This window comes from Psittacula echo (assembly GCF_963264785.1).
Source record: "Psittacula echo genome assembly, chromosome: 2".
Taxonomy (NCBI): Eukaryota; Metazoa; Chordata; class Aves; order Psittaciformes; family Psittacidae; genus Psittacula; species Psittacula echo.
The window spans coordinates 137,239,453-137,266,904 of NC_137737.1; the positions used below are offsets into that span (position 1 = coordinate 137,239,453).

At 40.2% G+C, this 27,452-nt stretch overlaps 2 protein-coding genes across 2 annotated transcripts in view; one reads left to right on the top strand and one right to left on the bottom strand.

The window, feature by feature from the left end:
• Positions 1-1,704: 1,704 nt before the first annotated feature.
• On the bottom strand, positions 1,705-15,481 carry MTERF3 (mitochondrial transcription termination factor 3; the record flags this gene model as incomplete). The annotated part of the gene is made up of 7 exons (XM_080610527.1): positions 1,705-1,899; positions 4,123-4,284; positions 7,062-7,133; positions 8,385-8,532; positions 11,649-11,838; positions 12,812-12,964; positions 15,151-15,481. The coding sequence occupies 7 exons, from the start codon at positions 15,479-15,481 to the stop codon at positions 1,705-1,707; spliced, it is 1,251 nt and encodes a 416-aa protein (XP_080466653.1).
• A 940-nt stretch (positions 15,482-16,421) lies between these two features.
• The window catches only part of PTDSS1 (phosphatidylserine synthase 1), a gene marked incomplete at both ends in the record, with an annotated part of 28,825 nt that continues 17,794 nt past the window's right edge, over positions 16,422-27,452 (top strand). The window contains 4 exons of the mRNA XM_080610646.1: positions 16,422-16,600; positions 21,278-21,369; positions 22,859-22,903; positions 25,127-25,251. Of these exons, the coding sequence (XP_080466772.1) occupies positions 16,422-16,600; positions 21,278-21,369; positions 22,859-22,903; positions 25,127-25,251 (441 nt within the window). The remainder of the gene's footprint in view (positions 16,601-21,277; positions 21,370-22,858; positions 22,904-25,126; positions 25,252-27,452) is intronic.

Genomic DNA, 27,452 nt, shown 5'->3' on the forward strand with positions numbered 1-27,452 from the left:
AGTTTGCCACATGGTAAAACACATTCTGATAAGGACAGCAGAGTAAACCTGCAAAAGCAAATTCTTTGGCATTATGGAGCCACTTTTAATTAATACTTTTAATACAGTAAAAATCTAAATAAGCATATTGAATTAGATATAAAGTGCTCAGCCATCACATTTCAACCACCATTTTAGATGAAATTTGTTATGCATCTTTACCAAGAACAAGCTACTTAATAGAGGATTTTGAGTGATCTTCCCAGGCCAGTGGGGTGGGAAACAAGAACAGAAGACAAAAGAGGACATCTCATATACTATTACAGAAAATAAATGTAGCTTTTTACTATGCTTAAGTGATGGCCCAATAAATCATTTTGCACTCTGCTTGTTCTGACAACACTTCTTTACTTGGGTATTGTAACTCAAATTCCAATTTTTTTATTTTGGATAAAAGACCCAAGTAATAATCCAGATATCATTACTGTACTCATTATTTACATGTCTCTTCTCTTTAACCTTACTTTATTTCCCACCTATGAGGGGAATTTAACCTTTTGAAATTTATTCTGCTATCTGCATACAAATTGGTCTTTTAAGCTCCAACACTGAGCTTTTACAACATTGAGGTTTTTTCATTAAATAAGCTTAAATCCAAATGAAAACATCTGGATTTCAGTTTTCTGAACTGTTTTAACTGAAATGGAAATTTCTAAACAAGAAACTATCAGACTTTTTGCATTTGTGTTCACTCCATTTCTTCACTTTACCACAACAAACTGTGAAGCATCTGATAATTCCATATTACCATGACTTGTTTCCTGGTAGGATTAAATACTTTAAATGCTCCTGCGGTTATTAACGTTAGCATTTACTTCACTTGTTAACACTGAACAAGATAATTCTGCTAACTAAGTATATACTACAGCTTCTTTTCATATGGTTACTTGTTTACTAAAGTCATACAAATCTCACAAGGATGGGAAAAAAACTGCTCCCCCTAAACAAGAAGACAAGTGACTTAAAATAAGCTCCTCTTAGATTTCAGGGACATTTATAGCTTTATTTTCTTTCTGTAATTTGCCTAGATCCAGTTTGCTGATTTTCTTTGCTATTTCAAATGAAGTCTCACTGCACAGCTTTTAGGATATTAACTTCAGCAGCCAGCTTCACAAAGCAGCACCTTTGTAACCTGTTGAAAATGCTTTTTTATATGAGGGGCTCCACATAATGTAGCAGTGTACTTCTTTCTGCCATACAAGAATACCATTGCTAGCTCTTAAGATAATAGCAGGTAAACACGTCACTTCTCTACTGCATTAGCTTGTTATTGTAACTTTTGGGAGGAGGGAGGTGAAGGGGAGAAGACAAAGGGCAAGACAGGGAATAAGTCACTAGCTCACTAGCCAGTTTTTGCATCTCCCAGACCTCTAGGAGTATTGAAAGAAAAAAAAAAAAAGAAAAAGAAAGAATCCACTTTAATTTACTTTTCTGTTAAGTATGCTGCATCATTCACTCTGAAGTTAGACATTAATTACAAGGATTGCATCAGTAGCAATTAACATATTCACTCAATCCTTCTGAAATACATTCTGAAGAATCTTACTGTGAGCCTTTAAATCCTACAAATGTTTCAGAAGTAACAACTCCTTAAGCCTGTAATTAAGAAGGTTTTATAAAACATGTTTATTTCATAACTTTATTCCTTTTTACATGTGCTACTAATTAAAGTGTTTTTAAGAATTTTTCAAAGTCCTGTATAGAAGCTTTGGCAATCTCTGTACAAAACACCTCATCAGGCAAGGATACTAGCTGGTCCAGAGAGATGTAGCTGGGTTGTGCTGGGTCATACTGGGCTCTTCCCAAGAACCTAAGAAACATATGTCTCTCTTTGATTCGTAATAGCCTTGAGTTGAAAACCTAAGAAACAAAGAAAGGGAAGAATCTTTTAGGTTGTCTAAATTTCAGACTCTGGTATTTCAGAATCTAAAATAAGACCATTATTTTTAACAAACTGAAGATCTAGGAAGCAAAATAGTTTTTACATCTTTTCTTCTCATTTATGTCAAACATCAGGTAGGTTACATTCATATATAAATTATTTAAATTCTAAATAAATGCTTCAATACAATATGCTGATGTACACACACCACAAGGGAAATCAGGCAGTGATACAACTCTCAAGTCAGTTAGGTTTTTTGTTTATATAGGTTAGCTATATTATTTTTGTGTAATCACAACCAAGCAAATGGAGAGGAGACATTCAGAAACAGGGAGCAGGAATACATAAGTATTTTCCCTATACTATCTGAAGCGTTTATTTATACAGTCAGATTCAGATAAGCATTATTATAAGGAAGAAATGAGCAGGTGACCACAAAAGAGTGAACCTGCACAGCAGCAATGGAAAAGGAGTGTCTGTGTCACCTGTCATAATGTAGCCAAAAGACACAGCAGCGCCTACCTTTGAAGACACTTGCCACAAAAAGAATTCTAGACAGTCAAAGGCAAAAGCAATGGTAAGGGAAACATGAAATAAATCAGTGGGACATCTAGAAGTAGGGAAGACAAGGATGCACAGTTAAGAAGTCTTAAAAGCAGAGATCTAACTGCATTTCTGAGAAGTACAACTGAAGAGAGATGCTGCTTTAGAGCAGATAACGGTGAAAACATGAGCACTAAAGCAATGAAAGCAAGCAGAGTTTTTACTAAAAAAGGAGACTACTGAAGGAAGGCTGCATGAGGATGCAAACTAATTCGAACTAGGACAGAAAGCAAAACTGTTTGTCCTCTGCCTTCATTGAATTTTAAGAGGGAGTCAGAAAAAAAAGGAAAAAAAATCCTTCATCACCATTTATAGAGCTGGCTGACAGGAAGGATGGTTACAACAGCTGCTGAAACATCAGAGAGCATATGACAAAAAAATCCTGTATGCCTCTATTTTCAGCATTACTGCTACTCAGGATAGAAGCAATAACAGATGGAAACAAGTATGTGAATTTGTGAATGCACAAATTAATGGCCAGACCATATACAGAGTTGCATTAGCCATATCCTGAAACTCAGTTTTTGAGGATGGAAGGGAAGAACAGGGAAGAGAAAGGGTGACTGCATCAAGAACAAGGAATAGAGGATACTCTCCCCTTGTTCTTTCAAATAATAGGAAAAAAATGAGGTGAACCACCACAAAGCCAATAATAAGACAACTGAGAAGGCAGTAAGCAAGACTTGGGGTCATTTACACGTCAAGGAGGGCAAAAGTGACACTTTAGTTATAACAAGGATCCTTGTTAAGCAAAGTTACATTAAATAGCAAGTACTGAAAATCCTGGGGAGTAGTTTGATTTCACCATCTAATTTCAGCTTTTTAGCCAGCTAGATTACAGTGAGATTCCCTACGAGTCTTGCTTTAGAAAGAAAATTACTGCAGCTCAGAAGATGTAATTTGTGCTTTTTTTTCTTAGCAAGAAGCCAGTGTGACTGCATGTCAGCACTGGATAAAATGACTAATGCTTTCAACTTTTAATTTGTGAGGAAATAACAGAAAGAAGGGATAGATTAAAAACAAAATAGTCATCAAGAAACTAATCTATTTTCACTCCTGTGATTTTTTTTTAGCTAGCACTAGGAAGGTCAGTAAGATTCTGGTTGCCTAACAGACAGGACTTCTCTACCTTAAATTATATTTTCAGAACCTAGGATGTGTAAAATTTACTTTTCTTTAAGTAGACAAATATGAAATAAATGTTATATACGCATGTTATGCATGATCTGTCTTCCCTTGTGACTCTTAGGTGGGATTTGAGGACAAGGAATCCTTAAGCAGGCAGTATGTACTGATCTTGAGTGAATCCAGAAAAGATGAGCATGACTGAAGTTTTCTGCTGAAAACTTAAAAATTCACAAGACCGAGAGTGGTGGTGGTGGGGTCACTTGTGCCAGGGGAAGCAGAAGGGCACTTCCACACTGGAATTCTCAATGGTTGCCAAATTGCTAATAAAATTTACCTCAATTAGAGTAAAAGCCACAGACAAGTGGAATTCATGTGTGTCCTACATACAGTGAAGCTCCACCTTCAGCACCAAACTAGCGAAGCAGCTGTGCAAACAGTACCTACAGTTTATTCTCAGATAAACAGCTCACCTGAGGAAAGCGAGTAAGCATGTGGTGGGGAATGCCCATTACGTTGTGTAAGTAGTCAAATGTCTGTTTGAGTTTGTTTCTATTTGCAGTTAAAATCTTGGGGGTTTTAAACACAATCTCTTGAATTTCATTCCGTTGAAAACCAAGTTCAATCTGACAAACCTGAAAAAGAGCACAATTTTATCTTCTAAAGTCAGCTACAGCAAACTTAGCTTAATTTGATGTGCCACTGAAATAAACTGATGCAAACTTTTTCTACCCTTTGTCCACAGCAACAAGAAGCAACCCACAATAATATCTGCCATTTGTTCTTCTCAAGTCAGTGCAAATTATTTATTGTTCTCGATTAAAGTGTAATTTGTTTATGAAGTATCCCTGGAATAAAGATTACTTCTGTGAATGATATGTATTTTTCACCTTGTCTGAGAGATGAACAAAAAAGCTGGGTCTCAGTATGCACAGCCATTACAAGCATGAGAATTTTTCCCTAAGCATTTTTTATCAGGTTCGATACCAAGCTGTCAAAAGAGACTGACTTTCTAGTTGTGGAGCTGTTGAGCTTTGTAAAACACAGCAATCAAATAGCTACTGACTACTTTTGTTAACGTGTTAGTTATTTCACTAACATATCCAAAATATATTTTTAAGTTATGGAGCATAATTTCAGTCCTGTCATCTTCAGCTGAAGTCTGTTGAACCTGAAAGAGATGTGCAGAATATACAGTGTATTCAATTTATTTTACAGTTGGTGAATGTCTAAAGTAAGATTTCTTTTTCAGAGACTGCCTTGACTTCAATTATGGTTTCCCAAAAGGAAAACAAAACACATTTTTTCAATAAAATAATGAGCACTCCTCCCAAAGTGCAGAATGGCAAGCAGTTCATTGAGTTGTTGAGAAAGGAATTCAGTATACAAGGGTGTCTGGTAACTTAGCCATTTCTTCTATCCTCCAGTGACATTTACAAGCAGCTTGTTTTCAGTCACAAAGTGGGTGTGCTTGCCAGTCAACATAACCAGACTTTTAAATCCAACTCAGGTACTTCAGTTGGCAAAAAGGTGGTGCTTTTTGCTTTTCCAGTTTAATGTGCCAAGACTGCAGCTCTTTGCCAAAACTGCCTGGCAAATACAAACGGATGGGTTTAGGATCTGGGTTTTGAAGCTACCTTAGGACTTCCAGATCCTTACAGAAATTGTTTCTAGAGGCAAATAATCAGGTCTTTCAACTCCTCATTCTTCCTTATCTGCTTTATAAATATTTGCGTATCACACAAAATATTACTCAGCTAAGACAGCATTCAAGGATGAAAAGATGTGTTTGCACTTTAGCGACATCTTCCACAGATCTGAGTTGGAAGGGGTAATTTACTGCATTAACATACAAGAGTAAGACCTGATGTTAAATAGCTGGCCCTGCTGTAGAGGTAATTGTGGCAAGAATCTTAGGTTTTTCTTTTCTATACTGTGAAATGGAACAGCTCTCTTGACACGAGCAGTGAGCTCAAGCGTAAGTTGCTTTGACCTCACTCAGTTTGACAGCAAACCTTTAAATTCACTAATATTCTAGATCACATATGCTAATACTTTTACTGTGTGAGCCCCAGCAATATTCAACATTCTCTGTGTGATTCCCACAACAGGCAGTGGTAATGCAAACTTTCCAGTTTTACACACCAGTGAATCTAGTCGTGCTTGATGAAACCTTCAGAGGCTGAAATAAGCCATCCTCCAGCTCATTTAGTCCATGACTGGTATCTTCTGACAACCATGTCAGCTGCAGCAGTTGTTCTAAAGTAACAGCCAAGTAGGAACAAGGGATACCACCAGATCACTTCTGAATTACTGGTCTGTGGTTTCACTTTGAGTACTGCCTGCCCACCACCAGCTTAGGACATACAGGTCTGGACACAGATTCTGAATCTGAGACATCCAACCTCCTGAAAGGCTGGAGCTGCTAAGTATCAGTAGATTTGAATAGTGAGGGTCTAAAAATCTTTCCTCCCTCTCTAGAATACGTTAAAAAAAAGGATGCTACACTATACACTTTTTGGTAGATAGACAAGATAGTTGCATAGAACTGAGGATCTTAAAAACACATTCATTATAATATACTGAATCCCTAGCCTGTGGAAACAATGTTCATTAAAAAGAAAGAACTTTTAATTGGAACAGTCTGCTACTTTCCAGTCTCCTCCCTTACCACACACACACATTTCAGATTGCAAGATTTCCAGTGCTTAATAGTTTCAGAGCAGTGAGTCTGTCCAAAAATTATACATTTTAATCCATAGTTATGCATTACAGGATAATGGGATTTCTGAAAATGTTACACTACATCATGCTGCTTGGCCTAGATGGCTTTACAGCACAATAATCAAACCAATACATAGTTACATTTCAAAAGGGAAAGGAGTCCCTACGGTTTGAAGTTATTTACCCAACAGTTGTTAATAACGACCATCTGCTATCAGACAATAAGTGTCAAAAGCACATTTTGGCAGACTAGCTACCTGCCAAGAGGAAAATAATCAATTGCACATTTCTTACTTCTAAATCTTCATGGACAATCCAAGTTAGCAAAAAACTATAATAATTAAGGGGAGAGAAGGAAAAAAAAAAAGAGGAAGCAAGCCCTATTTTTCCCACTTATTGTAAAGAAATAGGTAACAATTTGTGTCATCAGATGGCAATTTTGGCAGGAAGGGACTCTAACCTCCATCAGAGTAGAGAACAGAGTAAGATTCTGCTCCATGTATGCTGTAAGCTCACAAGCTATAAAGGCAAGTATATTGTTTAACAAAACCCTCAGTTATTTTATATCCCCACTAAAATGATTTCATTTAATTATTTCTGCTCAGGATTCTACAGGAATTTTATCTTCTAACAACTCTTAAACTATGTGGATACACAATACACTTCTAATATCTATTAATAAGCTCACCTGAAGATTTTCTTTTACAGGCTCTAGTTTGCCAGTCAGAAGCCTTGGAAGACGGATTACCAAATCTTTTGTCTACAGACAGGGAAAACAAAAGATAGATTATTACTCAAAGCTTGCTTGTGAATCTGTGAACAAAAGATAAAAATCTCATACAAACCTCCCTCCTGCTCCCCCCAGCTGGAAGAGGATTCACTTTCACGTACATTTCATTTTACTTCTACCCCAAAGATGAGTTTACATTAAGCAGCAGTATATTAAGAGGCAAAAATATGTATTTTTTGGAAAACAAAAACTAACATAACGGTTGTAAAAGAGTCAGGAAAAGGGATTAAAAGCATAATAACCCAAAAGCAGAAAGTACACTCAACTGCCCAGTTTCTCTCAGTGCTCAAGTTGTGCTTCCCACCTTTATTTTTTTTTTTTTTTTTTTTTTTAAGCAAACAAAACACTACCTGACAGAGACTATAAAATGATATTTTCAGCTACAGTGGAATTTGTCTATCTCAGGATCTGGTTTAACCTCAGTATTATGGCAACACAAGAAATTACTTCACAAGCCCTAAAATGTGTGATTATTTGTAAGCCACCCTGAGTACAAGGCAGTTACTAAACCCTTTGCCAGAGAGATCTCTTACCTCAAGCACATAAAGGCTAGCAACAGGCACTGACAGCTATGTGACTGTACAGCTAATAGAAGCACACCAGATTCCACTTGGAACTTAATTCATTGCAATCCCCAGCTAGTGAAGGAAACAACTAACAGTGCCCACTTATTCCCAGAAATCCAGGTAGTACCTCCTCTGAAGATCCCAAAGCATGGTGCTAAACACCTGCTAAGCATGCGATGTGGTAAGCGCTCAAGTGAACTCAGGGGCTACCCTTGGTGAGATGAGCATGTGATTTGGCATTTAGTTTAATGTGATATTCACAGATTAGACTATTTTTTCCACCAATGAGTTAATATGTTACAGTATCTTAAAGAGATAAGAGAACCAATTAACTTTCTAGAAGTTAAAAATGCTGCTTCCTGTTTCAGTAATGGATTTGGTACTCTGACCCACCTCAGATAACAAAACTGGACACACACATACTTGTTTGACAAAAACTGCAGCAGATCATCTTCAAGAACCTTTGAATGTTAGATATCCTTATTGCTTCTGCAGACAGTTAAAATCATGTTATCCTCCCATAACCCTCTGTGTTACCATTGGTAATGTCACCAATGTTTGTGGATAACCTCCAAACACTTGGAAGTATTCATGCTCTAAGGCCTTACAGTTGTCACTAACAAAATATCTGAAGACTTCAGCGTACAGTCTTTACCTTTTTTACACTGAAACCAAGTTCATTTTTGAAGAAACCCAGTCTGTTATCCAGTCTTTCCACTGAAAACAACAGCAAATATGGAGCTCTTGAGACCATCTGAGCAATTTCTGCCTTACCAAATTTTTTTGATTTTAGGTAAGCCACTCTAGAAAGAGAACAAAAACAAAATAAAATCCAGTGATGAAAATTTTATTGCCTCCATTTATTCAGTACTTGCTTAAATTCCTCAGTGATATCTTATAAACGGACAGATGTTCTAGCATTAACATGCAACCCTGCCAAAAATAATTAGGGAGAAATCTGCAGTTATCGTAAAAGCAAAATACCATCCCTTCCAATTAATTAGAAGTAAAATAAACCTCAGAGCACCAGAATGTCAATACTGAAGACAGATCTTAATTCCTTCCAGCTGTACTTAAGCAGATAACTATGTTAACCTATGTTTAACTACCAGCCTGTCTTTTGGATTGGAAACACATTAATGGATCATCATAGGGTATGGGCAAGAAGATATATACAACCTTTTGCTATTTTAATGAATTCCATTTCTACTTTTGAAAGAACAGAGTACTGTACTCATATACATCCCTGCTTTGCCAATAGCACTAGAGTAGAAATATCATACAACAATGCTATCTGTAGAGACATTGTCTAAAAAGACATTTCTAAGTCAGCTGAAGTTACTTTTGTTACAATAGGACCCTACTTTCAGTCACTGGTCCAAGGATTTAGTTACAAAACATCTGGTTATCAGAAAGGAAAAGGAGCTGACTGAAGGTTTTATAAAAAACTTCCAAACTTTGTTTGCAGTGAAAGTGAAATCCTATTTCAAGTACTACTTGCAGTAGATTATTACCATAGCTCCCAGAAAAAGGAAGGGGGGGCAGAAGTACAGCACACACAATAAAGAGACTTACTGACCCACGTCCCACCTTCTACAAAAAACAAAAGCCAACCAAACTACAATTTGAAGAAGTTTCCTTTGATTATAGATGAGCATATACAGGAGTATTTGCTGCCACATGAACTTAGAGCATACAAGGACCAATTTTATCTGGCAGTAATTAAAATACTAAATAGATTGCAGAATATTCTGCAGAAGCAGATATTTGGCAAAATATGGGCTGCGTGTTAAATCATGTCTTGTGGAGAGAAAGAAAATAAAAATACCTTCCAGTCACAACAACCTCCCTCTCTTTTCACAAACCCTCAAAAATGAGGTAATTGCAAGCCAAAAACCTCTAGATGTAAGATCTAAGAACAAGCTCTAGAGGACCAATTCCTAACTGAGCAGGCACCCCAACAGAGAAGGTAGCAGCGTAGGCTCCAGACAGTGCTGATGAACCGGCTGCAGGAGCCACAGGGACAAAGCGAGTTTAAGAAGGGGGAGAAATGCAGAACACAACAATAAATAACTGGCCCTTCAAAAATCGTCCCATTATGTTTTGAATGCTGCAGCTTGGCTGCACTATATTTCTTCCATTCATTTTTTCAAGGGCACAACTGCCAAGCATCCTAGAAATACAGCTAAGTGAGCAAATTAAATGTAAAACCTTTCAGTTGTCCTGACTCCCTTCGTTTGTTAACAAGTCATGAAGATTTACACCTGAAGCATTTCTTTGCATCCTGGAGAAGCAAGAAGCTTCAAAGAAGGATGGCAAGACTGTAATAACCTGACTCTAGAAACTAGTATAGTAAAAAAGCAGTTAACCACCCTGACCAAAGTTTGAGATAAATTTGTGAGCGTTGGCACCAAGTTTAGCCCTCGTTCTACTACAGGGGTTAACAGTTCCATGCAGCATGTTAACAGTTTCAAGTCATCATTAACAATATCATAAAACAAAGAATCTGGTGCAGCTGCAGTACAGACACTGATTTGCAACTGTCAGAATTGTTATGAATTATGGAATGTTTTGACTTTTACAGTGTTTATCTGAAGTCAAATGCCAAATCTATTGAAATTTGTGTTTTGTTTCCTGGCAACGTGGAATCCATAGCAATAAAACATTCCAGAGTGATGTAACCAATACCATGTCCATCTGCACCAAAATGTTTATGCAAAGGTGATACTCAGCTTTCAAAAGACAGCTATCTGAGACGCATTCAATCCACAGCCTGCCACACACTCTCCACACCACACTTAACTTTGTAGGAAAGCATTCCACCAGGTGCCAGAGATAAACTTACTGAAAAAACAGGCTACAGAAAACAAAGAAGAAATTGGAATTGTCCTGTTCAGCCTCTACTTCACTAACCAGGCAATGCCACAGGACAGTCATTGAAAAGCAGCTGACTTCCGACTTCATAGGAGAGTTAGAATATTTATCATGCCAAAAGTACTCTTTTCAGAAGAGTATTAGCAACTCTGACATTTAAACGCAAAACTATTGCTGGGAAAATGACACAGATTCTTTTGAGATATTTTTCTGAAAGGAGGATGGAAGAACAGAGGAGAACGAAAGAAAAGTTGGATCTGTTAGACATGAGTCTGCTAACATGCCTGTTTCCAAAAAAGCCATATTTTCAGATTTCTGTCTTGGACAGCCACTAAGTGCAAAGCCAAGCAGAAAGACATTTTTTTCTGGAATTTTTAAATACCAAGATGTTTTGAGTTCATTATAAAGTGTGTATAATTGCAAGCCAATCTGGAGTAATTTTAAGATTAAAAGTCCATTTTATGGCCTGAGAAACAGTGTAGGTCCATACAAGTGTGAACACACACACACAAATTAGTTCATTGTAGCGTTGTGCTCAGTTTGAGCTCAATGATGAAAAAAAAGTTACCAAAACCGCCTGCTGTAGATGTAAACACAGAAGAGATCTGGTCTGCTTCTTTTATAGCAGAACTTGGAAGGTATTGGTAGACATGTTACCTAGAAGAGTGGTCTCAAAGCATGACTGAAGAAGTTAATACTGTTCCACAATTTCAGGTAAAGCGTCAGGGACTGTTTTGGAATCTAAGCTGACACAGGTAAAGCAAATGGCTCAGGACGGCAAGCTGCTTCCTCTGTGCCAGAGAAACTGCGATGAGCAGTAAAATTTGTTAATGGTCCATTTTCAGGTGGATCAGGGTGTTGACTCAACTTACAATATCATCACGTTATCATCACATGACTGATGAAAAGGCACAGGAACACAGAACTGGGGATCAAGGGACAAAGGAAACAGCAGCAACGCAAGTTCAGGCAAGGTTAAGCCAACTGGGAAACTAGATCATCAAGCCAAAGTGCTTAGCACCTTGCTGCTGTTTGAAAGGCTTACCTGGTTTCCAAAGCTTCCAGATCTTCAGCAAGGATGTATGGATTTTTGGTCAGGAATGTTCCCAGCTGATTGTCTTCTACACCCACATCCTTAAGAAACAGAAGTATTTTTTTTATATCTTTTTCAAAGTCCAAGGTCAGTAAGAGCTGACCTGCTTTTTGACGTTTCTCCACTTGCGATAAGTCAACTCCTACAACAAAAAAATTAGACATTGTTTTAATTGTATACAGACCCCACTTCCTATAAATATTTCACAAAGGCACATTGGAATTCATAGGACTACTCCTTTTATGCATTGATATAATATACTGAAATTGCTTAACACAGCAAGGTCATAACACCTTGTATACCATGGAAAGATTCCAGATAAAACAAGCAGTCATTTTAGACACTTTTGCTGAGTTTATTTTTTTTGAAAGAAGGCATTTGCAGTGAATCCTGCATGTCAGGAATCAAGTACTCTAGCTTATGCCACATGTAGGTACCTACTCCTGTTGCACAGAAGCATATGTACGAATTTCCAACTCCTTTATACAAGGGAAGGGGACAATTTTGCAGTGAAATGCCTTTGGATACTGGCTCACATGTAGAAATTTGTTACTACATGGGCACAGATCTCTCCCTCAAATATCTATTTCTCCAATCTCTTTCTAGTTCTCCTTGCATTTTTGGGGAACAAGGAGGTGGCCAGCAACCTTGAGCTCATCTACCCCTTCACACGCTAAGAGCTTTTGATGAGAAGTAAGGTTCTTTTCCTTCCTTCTTGCCTCCCCAGTTTACTGTGCCCCACTGGTAAGGTTCTGCCCAGAAATTACTCTTCCTTCCTTCCATGGATGGAAAACTACAATTTCTTTTGCAGCAAATTAAAACATCCTTAATGAATCCAAAAGAAGGACCAATCAAATTACACAAAGTGCTCCCCACCTCTGGAAGCTGTGGAAGAACGAGAAATAGCAAGATTTGTCTTCAAGTAATATAGCATTGCTAGGGAATCATGCAGTCCCCTCTCTTTTCTTCCATTTACCCTGGAAACTGCTGCTTTTAGCCATTGGTCACTGCTCCTATTTTCAAGTTTACAAGGCAACCAGTAAGATCAGAACACAAACTATAGAATCTCCAAAGCTCCAGATGTAGGCAAACCACATAAACAAAATCACACATACCTAGGTGGACAAGTTTTGCCAAGGTTTCTGAGTGATCAACATAATCTTGGAGTGTGGAAGACTGAAGGGGAAGAAGTGGTTCTGCAATGATCTGCACTGCTTCTTCCTCAGAAATCTCCTCCAAAGCAGATGAAGGTGGGACGTCATCCCAGTCTAAGAAACAAATACAGAAAACTCAAATTCATTTTGTGAAAAACAATGCTGCTCCTACTGGATGCTATACAAATCTCTTAATCTTTTTCAAAATGCAAGAACACTGTGCATGAGATGAACAGCCAACCTATTATTATTTATCAACATAAGAAAGCAGACTTTACTCCCAAAAACTCAGACAGTTTTTGTCTCTGTTCCATGTCCTTGTCAGTGCCCGTCAACTCTTGCTCATGTGGTCAAATCTGAGTGTGGCACCCAGCAACCCTGCCTTCAGTCTGCAGCCTTGATCATTGCAGATGACAAATCACATCACCTTCTTGAAAAAGAATCTCTTTCATGGCTTCATAAATGCATTCTTGCCCTTTCATATCCAGATCAAACACTACTGCAAAGATTATTTCTCATAATCTGACAAGCCCATCACTTTTGTCCCTCTTCTGAATCTTATGCCTGAACTGCAGTTGTTTTAACTTTCAAGGTATTTCTCAGCCAACTCCAACCAAGCTATCACGTCTTATCCATTACAGAATAGTTGCTGACTTCACCACCTCTAATAGCTAAAGAAATAAAGCTCTATTTCTTACTCATCAAGGTTTCCCAAGTGAACATCATTATGCTTCTTTCCCCTTCAGTATTCCATGTCACAGAGCTCTTAAAAAAAAAAAATAAAAATTGATTCTCTAAACTGATGTATTTTTCCATTGACAGGAGCTCACAGCAGCTGGATCAAGATTATTGTTTGCAGGCTGGCTGTTAGTGTCCACGTCAATTACCAAACCAATTACTGACCAACAGCCCTAATTATAAACTCTTCAGGATGAGGATTTTCTGTGCCCTGTGCCTTTGTACAATGACTTCATAGAAACTAGGGTAACACTCTTCCATGTCAAGAAAACAAAGCCACACCAGAACTACCAAGACAGATTTTAAAGTAAGATAATCCTAATGTTCCAGGAAGAGCTGTACAGACTAGCCCAATAGCTGCTGAAGGTCTTGGCACTTATCTTTCTCAAAGCCTCAGGAACAAAAGCACAGTAAAATATTTTTAGCAAGGTTTACACCTCAAACGGTAATAAGAACTTGCTAGGAGTCTATATGGATATCAAATATTTTCTTTGAACTTATTGAGGACTGAACCAATATACACCAAGATCTGCTCCGGAAGTACAGATCCCCTTTTTTTGCTGCTTTAATTTCTTCAGACCTCCTGTGAGGAAACATACCTCAAGTTACCAACAAGAACATAAAAATTAGCAATTATGTTTATTCCATTATATACACTGACAACTGGGCAAACTGCTCCTCACACACATACACAACAGCAAGCCTGTTGGCAGATAAAAATCCAGCATGTAGATAAACTGCACCACAGGTGCAGACACATATTAGCTGGCTGACCTATCAGTTCTGGTGCAGCACTGTTTCCAGAACCAGCTGCACAAACACACAGATCTCAGTTGCAGCTCTGAGCCACCCCAAAAATAAGCTCTATAGGATCCAAGTTGGCAGGGCTCAAAGCAAAATCTGAACATACAAGACTGCTTAGTAATTCAGAGCAAGCTTCCTCAGCATACTAGAATTGTTTTCAGAGAGTAGTATTTTTTATATCCTCACTTAGAGATAAAAATAGAGAAAAGTGAGGCAATTTCCTCTGGGCAACAACACCAAGGCGACCTTGTATCTAACTCCTTTCCTCAGGAGACAGTTGGTCGAGCACGTTTCATCACGGCAGCGCTTAAGCAGGCTTCACACTGCTGCCTCCTGTTGTTCATCCTTGATGATACAAACAGCTGTGTTGTGCGAGCTGCTTCAGGGATGGTCTCCTCTACCCTTGCTCAAAAAACACACCAAACCCAAACAAATCCCTTTATTTTGTACCAGCACATCCATGAAAGAAAGGCAAACGCTCAGCTGCTGCAAGTAGAGTTATGAAAAGCCCTTCAAGCAGCAGCTCTCGACTAGACATTTTTACCTAAATATTTATACCTTTATCTTAGTTTAAAGGTATTCTTTGTATGCTAGAGTGACCACAGGAATTCCGCATTAACTATGGGACTAACATCAAGTGAATGTCATGAACTTCAGATAAATATTTTAGATAAACAGGCAGAAAAAAAAGAATGAGAGCTAATACTGAAAGCATGATACAGAAATTCAGGAGAAATGCTATCTCTGAGACCTCTTACCTTCATACAGTATTTCTGCATTCAGATCAGGTAATGGTTTTGCTTTTGCTTGTTCCTGTTCTATTGGTGAAGGCAAGTTACTTTCAGGAGAAGAAAAGGATCCATCCTTGGCACTATCAGGCAGAGAACAGCTTCCTACAGATACATGTCTGTATGCTTGCAGTCTCCACAGAAGAATATTATTTCTAGAGGGCCGCAGAGCCAGAGGCGCACAGGCACGACATGCCGGAGCAGTAACGCTGCAGCTCCTCAGCCTCAGAGAAAACTCAGCAGCACGGGCCGTTCTGAGCAGGCAATACCAGCGGGAGACCTGCCGAACCCCCAAAGCCATCTTCCACCTCAGCACAGCATCCTGCTGGGAGAGAAACTGCTGAGGAGTAACGCAGGCGCTGTCTCACCTCGCCCACAGGGCTGGGAGTGTAAACGTTAATTCCCTGAGCATTAAAACCAGAAACTACTCGCTACAAAGCGCTAAGTACCGCTTCGAGGCTTTGAGCGCGGGACAAACGGAGAAAACGTAACTGAGAAGAAGTGGCTCTAAACGCCACCGCCCAACTGCTGCAAATGACAGCAGTTCCCTTAGGAACACACGGGAAACGCATCCAGGACCTAAATGCCCGCAAGGGACGGGGCCTTCCGTGGAGAGGGCCTCACACTCCGCCACAGGGCGAGAGAAAAGCGGGTGGAAGCCGAGCCGCGCTCGCCGCCCCTTGCAGGCCTCTGCAGGCCGGCAGTATTTGCTCACAGCCGGCATGAGACCGTGCCGCTCCGCAAGCACCGAACCGAACCGAACCCGACGGAGGAAGGGAGAACAGGAGAAATAGTGATCAAAGCGCCGGCCACACCATCCGTTCGCAGGAACCCCCTAACGCCTCACCTGCCCCTCATACTGCTCCCGCGTGGCCTAGCCCACGTGTGTAGCGTCCGACCCCACCCTCAACTCGGGTGAAACCATTCGGGGGCAAGGCTTGGGGGTGTGGGGGCGGGCAGAAAAGGGTCCTTCCCTCAGCTTGCTCAGAGGGCGGTGTGGCTCCGCCTCTCCCCCCCCGCCTCTGTTCCTGTCCTCTCCCCTTACCTCCTTCGCCGCGTGGGCGCAGACCGCCGCCGGAGCGGCAGCGCCAGCTCCGCCTTTCAGCGCTGCGGGCGCGGCGCTTTCCTTCTTGGCGGCGTCGCCTCAGTGGGCAGCGGTGCGGGCGGCCGGGCTGGTTCGGGTCGCACCGCGCCGCCACGGGAGAGGCAGCGCTGAGCTGAGGCGAGGGGAAAAGGGCGAGATGGCGTCGTGTGTGGGGAGCCGGACCCTGAGCAAGGACGACGTGAACTACCGGCTGCACTTCCGCATGATCAACGAGCAGCAGGTGGAGGACATCACCCTGGAGTTCTTCTACCGGCCGCACACCATCACCCTCCTCAGCTTCACCATCCTCAGTCTCATGGCCTTCGCCTTCACCAGGTGCGCGGCCCACGGCGCCGCCGACGTGGGGATTCCCCACCCCGCCCCTGGGTGCCGGAGGCGCCACGGCCGCTCGTTCTCGGGGCAAAGGGGGTTCCTGGGAAGGGAGCTGATACCCGCGGCGAGAGCGGGCGGTGGTTCCTGTTGGAGGAGGGATAACGGAGAGCTGTTGTCGGGCCGTGGCCCGCTGTGGGTTCTGCAGGGATGTGTCGGTGGGTGGCTGGGGAGCACCCTGCTCGGGAGGGAGGCCCTCCTTTCAGAAAGCCGTTATCCTCCTCTGCTGCGTTTCCTGGGAACTTGTTGGTCATTTTCAGGGTCTCTGTTAAAAATCTTTACCAAAACGTGCACTTTAAGCACTTGTCCAAAATGGCTTTCATTAGAGTATGAAGAAGCCCAGCAATTACATCATTCAAGTAGGTAATTTATCAAGTGTTGAGGGGATGGGAGCAACTGTTCTGTGTCATTTTTATACAGCACACTCTGTGGCCAGTCACACAGACTTAAGTCCTGGTACTGATATGGTACTGATACGGGTAGCCACATCCTTTCCCCACCGCAGAACAGCCCTGTGGACTTTGCCACTGCAGTCATTCATGGGAATAAAGTGAAGAATGGACACAGTTATTTCCATGAGCGTTATTCGTGAATGCAGTCTGCATAGCAGTGCAGCCTGAGGGGTGTCTTGCAGTATTTCTAAGTTGTGCATACTTTTAATTGCCTCCTACCGAATGGGGCTGTGAAGATGATAACTTAATCCTCCTTTAGGCTAAATGGTACAGTCTGTGGGCAAACAGTGATTCCTGAGAGGTTTCAGCTGCGTTGCTCATTTACTTTTATGGCATTGTATGTGCACAATCAGATTTCAATGGCCTTGTTGATTAAACTCTGTATTTGACATAAGAATATAATTTGTCTCTAGGCCTGAGTTCAGTGCGTGATCTTCCATCGTATTCTAAGAATCTAAATAGATAGTTTCTGTCAACTATGAAAATAATGGTTAAGCCTGGGCTGAGCTGAGAAAGGAGCATAAGGAAGTGTAAAATAGTGTAGCTGCAGATAGTCTGAGGTTTTGTCTAGTTTCAACTTGCACATGGCCCCAAGGAAGATATTCTTGGAAAGCACGTCCCTTGTTTAACTTAGGTACTGTTACCTTAGCTTAGGTAGAATGTCCCAGGGACTCTCCCCTTAACTCAGAAACATGTTTTTGTGTTTTGGTACAATGTTTAATTAGAGACCTTTGCTACAAGCATTCTTCTTTGTCCAGTCTCCCTTCACCCAATCACTTTTCTCACTATAAGGCTAATCTAGGTCAGACTTGTGAATTAGTAACAGATACTCATCCAGACATCATTCTGAAGGATTAATGGAATCGATCACTCACCTTTGGGGAAGAAGGCAATTTTGCCATTAATTTGTTCAAGCAGAGGCTGAGCCAAGCAGCAGTTTCAGAATCATGGAGTCTTCTAGGCCCAAAGAATGGTGCTTCACTTCTGGGGTTTTTGTTTGCATTTTCCCAAGAGGGGCTTTTCTTTCTGTCTTGCTAGCTTTCTTACTTCGACGTCTCCAGTTTCATTTTCTTCTCCATCTGTCCCTGGTCTGCCCCACTTCCTGTGTTTAAATAACTGTTGACTTCTCTTTAACTCTTCAGTGTTTCTCCTCAGGTTGTGGCAGCTACTCTGATATTTTATTTTTTTTTTTTATCTCCTTCCCCTATACTCTTGTGCTGTTTCCAACTGTCGCAGGAGTTTCCTCAGTCTCCTGAGAGATAGGAGAGTGCTATCTCCATTGCCTTATTTGGGACACTTCCCAAACCATATGTACTCTTTCACAAACTGCAGGAGAGGAGATAGTTCCCCACATACTTCCAGGTCTGGCCTTTCTATTCCCATCACCTTACTGCACTGAGTCTCCAGTGGCTTGTGTTTGTATTTCCACCTCCTGGGCATAAGGCATTATAGACTTCACAGTAAAGTGTGACAAGCAATTCTTTGCTTCCCCTGTGCTGTCATAGCTCTCCTGATCAACTTATTAAGCAGGGTATTTTCTATGTTGTTTCATAATGATGTTGTCAAGTATAATTTATTTTTTCAGGAACATCAACATAGAGGAAATTCTTCCCTTAAAGTCTTTCTTGTCTCTTCTATAATTACTTTATGTCAGAAATATGTGGGGCTTCAGAAGATCTTAGAAAAGGCTTTTCCCTTGGATGTACCAAGCAATAATGTAGGGTCTCCCTCGTGATCACTGGGAGCAGCTGATGATGGCTTTGAGCTGATAGATAAGGATGAAGCTGACTTCAGACAGCAGTAATCTTCAGGTAGCAGTAATAATACAGAAAATGAAATGTGTGTTTAACTTTTCCACATTGAAGTGGGGAGTGGAGGGTATTCTGGTTTTTAAAGCATGTCCTTCTAGTGCTTCTGACAATGGCTGCAGATGTCTTGGTTATCTGCTGCTGTGTGATCCAGATGCAGGTTCCTCTGCTTCCAGGGTGTGTTTTGGAGGAGAGGCATGGGATGGCTCTAGCTTTCCCTGTATTCTTTCTCCCTAGAGAGAAGGATGTGGCCTTCTCTGAGCTCAGAGGCAACCAGCAGGAGGGCAGGTGGGTGCTGGAGGGGATATTTTGTGGAGCACAATAACAAGAATGAGAAAGTGACAAATCAGTAGCTTCTGTGTGAAATTTCAGGGGTTTATGGAAGCAGGAGTAAATAGTTTTTCCAGGCAAGTACTGTAATTCTTACCTTAATTAGGTAGTGCACAGAAGTGAGTCTCTCCTGATTTTGCCTGCTTTTGGCAGGAAGATTAGATGTCTATCTCTTTTGAAAGGTATCTGCAAGGTGTTTAACAGTGCATACATCATCTTTGTTGATTTTGGGCGGAAGTGGTGCCAACATGACTAGGACAGCTTTCCTGAAGCTGAATAGTACCCAGAACCCTGATATGAAAATGGAAAGACCCTTCAGTGCAGTTGGTGTGACATCTAAATGATGGGATCACAGTGTCTGTCAGTTCTGTCACTTTCATGCTGAATTGTGCAGTGATGTGACTCTAGTAATCTATTCTTTCTTAAAAAAAAAAAAAAAAAGAAAAAGAAATTCCTCCTCTTGGTGGCACCTGTGACAGCATGTGCCTGTGTTATTTGTGCGTGTTAAAACAGGAATGTGGTTTTGCTATCCAAGCCATTGGGAGCCTGAGGATCTGGCTAGGAAGCACACTGGATGATATGAGGCTTTTGAGATTGCCAAGGGAGCCAGAATTAAGCTCTGGAACTTGGGGTTCATATCTGGTGTGATTAGTGTCAGCCTGTGCAGCATGGCTGCTGGAAAATGACTGTTAAATCTGGACTGAGCTGGTTTAAAGAAAAAATGCTGTGGGGAGTCCCTAAGGCCTGCAGAGAAACCATTCATGTTTAATGTACTTTTCCCTGCCATACAGTTAAACTGTAACACAGTGCTTAAATGCCTCACAATGATGAAAGTCTGCTGTGGAGCTGTTAAGGTTCAATTTTGAGGAAAAAGGGAAATAATTTGGCAAAGTGAGAAATATTTTGTAACTGTAGCAAATATCAAATGTGGAGCACATTTATACTGTTGCACATTTTTTTACTGAACCATCCAGAAATGTGACAGATGATCTGCCAGGTGGAACTTTATCCCTTTGAAGTTTGCTGGGAATTTTTTTGTATCATGGCTTGGGAATAAATAAAGGAATATATTTAAATAGATAAACTGATCCTAAGTACCTGAAAATTACCTAATTTTAAAACTTTAATTTCAGTTCTAGTTGGCGATGCATTAGGAAATATTAGCTGTACACATTTTGATAGTCTGAATATTGTTTCTATTGGTATTGCCAAGGTATCCTAGAACCTGTTATAAACCTTGGGTGGGCTTGTTTTTGTTAACCTCACTGCTGTTCACTGTATTCTACCTGCCTGAAAAGAAAGAAGAGCTCAGTCAAGTTTGCCTTGGCATTTCAAGCTGAATTGTTAGGTCTTTCTTCTGGCCATAGTATGACAGTAGCACAAATAATACCTGGTATTTTATTCAGAACTTTGGCTTAATAGGTCTAAAATCAAGATGATATTGTCTTTGTTTTTTTTAAATTGTGCTGTGTTATTCTGTTATACATGAATTCTAAGACGTGCAATTATTATTTCCAAAGGCTGATTGTAATTATTGTTTCCGCCCTGTCTGCACTCACCTCAGGCGTTTGGCATTGGAAAGAGGCCGAGGGAAGTGAAAGGCATTGTGAGCAGCACCAGAATAGGAGAGGGAAACCTAGGAATTGCATCCAGGCTTCCAGTGGTTTGGCCTAGGTCTATGTTTGCTGTGTAAATGTACTTTGGATGATGCTTCTGTCAACATTTCAGTGGAAAGAAGCAGGAAGATTTTTTTCACCTTGTGTTTAGTCGTTGCTTCTGCATTGACTTCTAACAATGCTTACGGCTGGCATGTGTTGATTATATGTTTAACTCTCTTGTGAGAAAGGGGTACCCAGAAGTGCAGAGTGAAAATCATTCAGTGCAGTTACTATCTTGATTTGTTATATAATCAGCATGCTTTTTTTTTTTTTTTGTTATACTGAATTTCCATATAGTCTTTATTTAAATAATAAAGCCTTTCAACTTCATCCTTATAGTGTACTTTAACACTTTGATGTTGTCTGTCTCTTCAGGGATGATTCTGTCCCAGAGGATAATATTTGGAGGGGTATCCTCTCTGTGATTTTCTTCTTTCTAATCATCAGTGTTCTAGCTTTTCCTAATGGTGAGTAAGGTTTAAACTGTTTATATTTCACTTTTTTGTAGCATGTGAATTTCTGTTTATTGCCACTGAATTTATTTTGATTTTTGTAAAGTGCCAATTTTTAATGTATTTTTTCTTTTTTGAATTCCTGTATGTTAAGGAACAGTCTGAAAATGGGTTGCAGTCATACTGAGTGGAGATAACTTTAAAATGCAGTTTTATTTATAGCCTGTCTGTATCTAACAAGAAAGTGAGGTTCTCAAAATCGGTGCCTCTGTTTGCAGGTGTGTAGTTGCAGCTCAGATTGCTAAGTAATGATGCTGCAGATCCTTAAATAATGTTTAAAAGGAGACTGCCTTAGCGTGTTTTAACAAAAGTGTCATTCTACAAATTCACAGAGATATAACACCTTACATAAATCGCTTTACCAGAGGGTAGTGATAGTTAGAAGTGGTCTTAAGTTGCATTACAATGTAAAACCATGGTTCGTCAGTAGAAGGTTAAGTTGTGCAAAGGTTTTGGTAATTGTGTGAGGAGCAGGAAGTGCAAAAAGGTAAAAAAACCCTTGTGTGGCACTTAATTCTGTGGAGGAAATGCTCTTACTGCATAGTTTTGGTCGGGGGGTTTTGTGTGGGTTTTTATTTTTATTATTACTTTAATCTTTACTTATTACTGTCAGCAGTAATCTGAGCAGTGCTCAGAAAAAACAGTACTTGTGCTCAGGGCTGCTTTGTACTTCAGAGCTGGAATGTGTTTTTCTCATTTTAAAAATCATTAGTCTGTACTTTTCACAAAGTGATCCCTGGAAAACTGAATGCCACAGAAAAATGAGTTTTATGCATACAGTGGTGAAAGAGTAGTCTGCAGTGTGTGCTGAAAATATTTGTTCAACTACTTCTTGCTACCTAAGTGTATGATTCATGTTTACAGGCTTTCCAGTTTCACCAGACTTACCTTCTGTGCTCTTCACATTAACTGAGAGGTTTTTAATCTCAAAGTCAGTTTAGTGACTGGTTCTAAAGTAAATAATATTGACACTGGTAAAGAACATAGGTATCTTCTTGTCAGCTACATATACTCAGTTTGGAAGTTTTAGGAGGCCTATTTCATAACATTTCATGGTTGTCTGAAGACTAAGCACAGTGGTTCTTTGCTAACACACAGAAATTTATAATTGATAACTTCACTGGAAGCAAGCCATGTGTGAGGTGTGGTCTAGAAACCAGATCAAGAAGCCCTCAGGTACATCTGGGATATTGTGTCTCCTGAGCAAACAGACTACTACTGTTCTGGAAATAACTATGAAAATAATGGAAAATTTTGTCTATACCCTACTAATTGGCAGTCTCATTTTCCTCTCTGTAATCTGCTATTAACTTTTTTTTTTAACATAGAGTCCCAGTTTTGGGTGTTGGTGGAGAACTGATTCATGCTCATGCCAAATCCTTGTGAGATATATTAAAATATAGATTGATTGTCTTCTAATAAGCTTTTTGTTTACTGTCCACAGGACCCTTTACACGTCCCCACCCTGCAATATGGAGAATGGTTTTTGGTAAGTTCAGGTTGTGTTCCTGACTTCTTCAGTGCTTCTGCAGCACCATTTGCTTTAACTTCCAGATGAATGGAATTGTTATGAAACATAATTGTGCATCAAACTTGTGTGAATGTCACTTTCACTTCTGCGCAATTGCTTATAATCTCTTCTTAGTTATGTTTGGTAATGCTGTAGTTATTCTGTGTTAGGATGGTGTAAACTAAATCACCAGAAAGGGATCATAGATTCTGATACTCTGTTTTAATCCTGTTTTATGTTTGTGCTTCCTAATCTCCTTCCCCCGCACCCTTCCTACTGCCATCTTTTCCCACCCCAAAAATGTTTGGGTTTTTTTTAACAGCTACCGCGTATGCTATCTGACTTCTAACTAAATCCAGTTTAGCAAGGTGCTGCTTTTCATTATTGGCAAAATATGCTATTACTTTGTATGTTAATTAAATTGTCATTGTATAGTTTAACAGACGTTTATTAATATTCTTAAATTTATATATTCATATTCTTAACTTAAAATTTCAGTAGAAATACTTGTAAATATTTGCATTCATAGTTTGGAAAATAATTCTGTTAATTACAGAACTGACTGAGAGGACTCATGCTCTTTAAATATCTCAATTACATGGAAAAAACATAAGGAATTTTATTTTGAAATAACTCAAGGTTCACTCAGCATATCCTAGACTTTAAGCACATTTGCAGAGAATTAGGCACACTGGATTTAAAAGCTGACCCCTTTCTTTTTAAAGGGACCAAATGTTTCTCTCTCCTGCCACCTTATATAGCTAAAAATAAGTAGCCTCCCAGAGTAGCTGATTACTCATCTGTTGACATTGAGAGGATACTGCTGATTAGATAGTACCCATTAAAGAATCCTGCTCCATGTGAAGTTTGGAGAGACAGAGGTCGTACTGCTCATTTCAGGTTTCAGCAAATGGAAAGTAAAAGGTCATTCTCAGTGTTGATCCTGTCAAAGCTTGAACCTCTATACTTTCAGGAAAAGGCTGCCTGCAAAATCTAGAGCAATGTTTTTCCCTGTGTAATTCTGCTGCTTCTGGCATGGCTTGTTTAGCCACGCTTGAGGTCTTGGACCTATTCATGAAATGATGAAAGGCAGAAGTAGTGTGTCCTCAGCATTTCAGGATGCACTCTTGCCTGCAGGCTGTACCATTTGTAGCAGTATGGCCTCTGTTTACCTGATGTGTGGTTAGGGTGTATTGGAGAGGACAGTGTTTCAGTTCATGTGTGTGCACTTGAATGGAAGTTGTTCTCTAGCATACACTGGGGATTAATAACATGCAGAGTCTGGTTATAGTTGAAAATATATTTTTTGAATTGCTGTAGTTTATTTTGGGTAGCAGATACTGAGTTTATTCACATTAATCTTTCTACTTTCCATGACATTGCTGCAGGATACAAGTAAGTTTGAGTGCTAGACTGTGAAAATGGTATTAGTGTCTATATGCCTCTTCCAAATGTGGTCGTAGATATCTGTGAACTTGAATAATGTAAAGATATGCTCCCAATAGTGGCTTCATCTGCCCACAGATCAACACCTCAAAGTCTTTAACTTCTCAGATTTTTTTTGTTTTTAAAAAAAATCCATATTGAGACATTGGGAGGAGAGAGGTAGTAGTCCCAAATGCAGTAGGGTTTCGTAATTTATAATGGTGTGAAAACAAATAATAATAATCTTTACCTTTAAAAGCTTCAAGCAGCATATTTTCTAGCTCGCAAAAGTAACTCAAGCATGCATTAGTTTGTAAGTACTTTTTATTGCCAGCATAGATCAGAATTGCCACGTGGGATTATTACATTGATCTTTGTGTTGAACTCTGCATATAGGCTTAGAGACCTGCATTAGTGAATACTTAAAGGGACAGAGCTAATCCAGTCCTGAGGTCCTAACATATCTCTTAATAGTTTCCTGATCACAGCCTTGTAGCGCTTGTGTTTGAACTAATTAGACTGTGTTTGGATTGGGTTCATGCAGTCAAGCATATATTATGTCACTTGAAACAGGAGGTAATACGAAGGGGCAGAGTGTTCAGAGATTACCATCTGACTTGTGTTTCTTAAGCTTTTTTGCAACTAGCTGTCGTATGTAGAAAACTCATCTGTGCAAACTGGGCACATATAGAGCAACAGTTTGAAAGCAGCTTTTCGGACTCTGTCCCATGGAGTCCTATGAGTGAACATGGTTTTAAAGCTGAGTCTTTTTTGCAGGTCTCAGTGTGCTCTATTTTCTATTCCTGGTGTTCGTGCTCTTCCTTAACTTTGAGCAGGTAAAAGCAGTGATGTACTGGCTGGATCCTAATCTTCGATATGCCACAAGGGAAGCAGATATTATGGTATGTACCCATGGCACCTTATTGGACATTTTGGCTCTTTTAGGCATGTTTTGAGTGAGTGGGAAGGTATAAATCAGAATTTGCTGGCATAAGCAGTACAAGTTTGTTCTTATACTTGACAGAGTCAATGAGCCCATTTATTTGCATTATAATCTATTGGTGTGAAAAATGGTCTTCTCTGTATTTTTTTTCTAATACAGGTGAGTGTATAGTTGGGAGTGTGAGATATGTTTGAACTAGGGTGCTTTGGATTCCTTTAAACAATAAATATGAGCCTGGATACTGAAAATAGACTTAGCAAGGTATCTCAGTAAGGCTGGTATGGGGGGTGTGTGTGTCCCAGATCAGTTGGGGTTTTTTGATATGTCAGTGCTGCACTTAAAGAACTTTGATCTTTCCTTATTGCTCTGAGCTTAGTACATGATTGGCATGCTACCAAGTTTGTGGAAATCCAGGTACGGCAACTGCAGGGCTTTTGTGCCTTCCTTCCAGTCACTAGCTAAGCACTGGTGCTGTTACCATTGGGAAACTACTTCCACAGACCATGATCTGGAGTGGCATGGAAAGCCAGGCTTGTTCTTCTGCCTGTTGAGCAGCTTGCAAGGAGTTTTTAATACAGAGAACATTGTTTTTCAGGTGAGGACACTAGCGCAGGGATTTGAGGCAGTAAAAGGAGGCCTGGGAAGAGCATGTGAGGTATTTGGGGAGACAGGCAGAAGAGGGTGTGAGCAGTTGAGCACCAAGCCAGGAGAAGATTACTGTGTGAAGAGATGAGGCACAATTATCAGAATTGTGCCTCAAGAGTAAGGAAATACACTGATTGTTTTTCTTTGGCAAATAGCAATTTTCTGCATATGCAAACTACTGCACAGCACCTAATCAGCAGTGGCTGCAAACTCCTGCTCTTTAGCAGGAGTGAAAATCTTTACAGTGCAGTAAGCTTATATAAGTTGATTGATAGTGAGGGCTGCGCACAGGTGCCTTACCTGGAAAACTTTGGATGCTTCAAGTGTTGGACCTCAGCAGTACATTTTGTACAACTGCAGCATCCAGAATAGGGCTGTGAATTTCTGTCCTGCAGGAGATGTGTGGTGGTGAGGCGTGGGCAGCCTGCTCTTAGGGTTGTGGGAGGACACATTGCGAAATGGAGCATGAGGGTGGTGCTTGGTGATGTTGCTGGGCAACAAAAGGGAGCTGAGCTGAGGAGTCTTGGTAGGTCAGATTCACCTGGCTCTCTTATCATTTAAGTTAGAAATAAATAGATTCAAGTCAGGGGAGGACTAATATTACTACTGGCACACAACCAGAGTACTTTTGTAGTCAGCAGAAACTTACTCTGTACTACTTTGCAATCCTGATACTGTCCCTTAAAGTTGGAGCAAATTTTTAAAGTGCAACTACAATGAAGGCTGCAGCTTGGTTTCTTGTACAGGGCTGGCAAGGTTGCTTGAGTATAGAAGAAAGTTCAGTGCTTTTCACTGACTGGCAGAGCCGCAGCTGGAAAGATGAGACAGAGAGCGGAAAAGCCCCAGTAAAAATAAAAACAAAAAAGCAAAAGCTGTGAAGAAAAGTTTACTTTTATAGTAACCTTGCTGTTACTCACTCATTAGAGTTTTAGATATCATGGCTAGGAGCCTGTGCCTTCCTTTGTGAATTCTGTGCTTCTCATGCTGGGAAATGAGCCAGTTTTAGATGTTTTGGGGTACATGCACTAAAGCAGCAGCTTTGCTGTTCTCAGGACAGGTGACGCAGCTTTCTCTGGATGATCAGCAGCAGTGGCATGTATGAGAGGCAATACCATGCTTTACTTCAGAGAGCACCAGCACAGTGGGACTAAAGTAGTATTTGTGCGAAATTGTGCATTTTTCTCTTTAGGGAGACCAGGATTTAAGTCTAGCTCTGCCATCCCCTTTTCAACTTGGTCGTGGTTCATTTGTTAACGATTAGCTATAGTTCTGGTCTGAAAGAGAATCTGTTAACAGCACTAAGTAAACAGTGCTGTGTTGTCACCTGCAGGTGGCAATGTACATTTTAGGAATGTTGGAGAACAGAGGGGGTTGTGGGGGGATTTCTTTTTTTTGTTTATTTCCAGTTGGGAATATTTCAGTTTGTGCCCAGTGACAAGACAGAACCTCACAGATGCAGTCTCCTGATGGCATAGAGATTTTTTTGTTGTTTGGCAGTGATTTGTAGCACTTGCT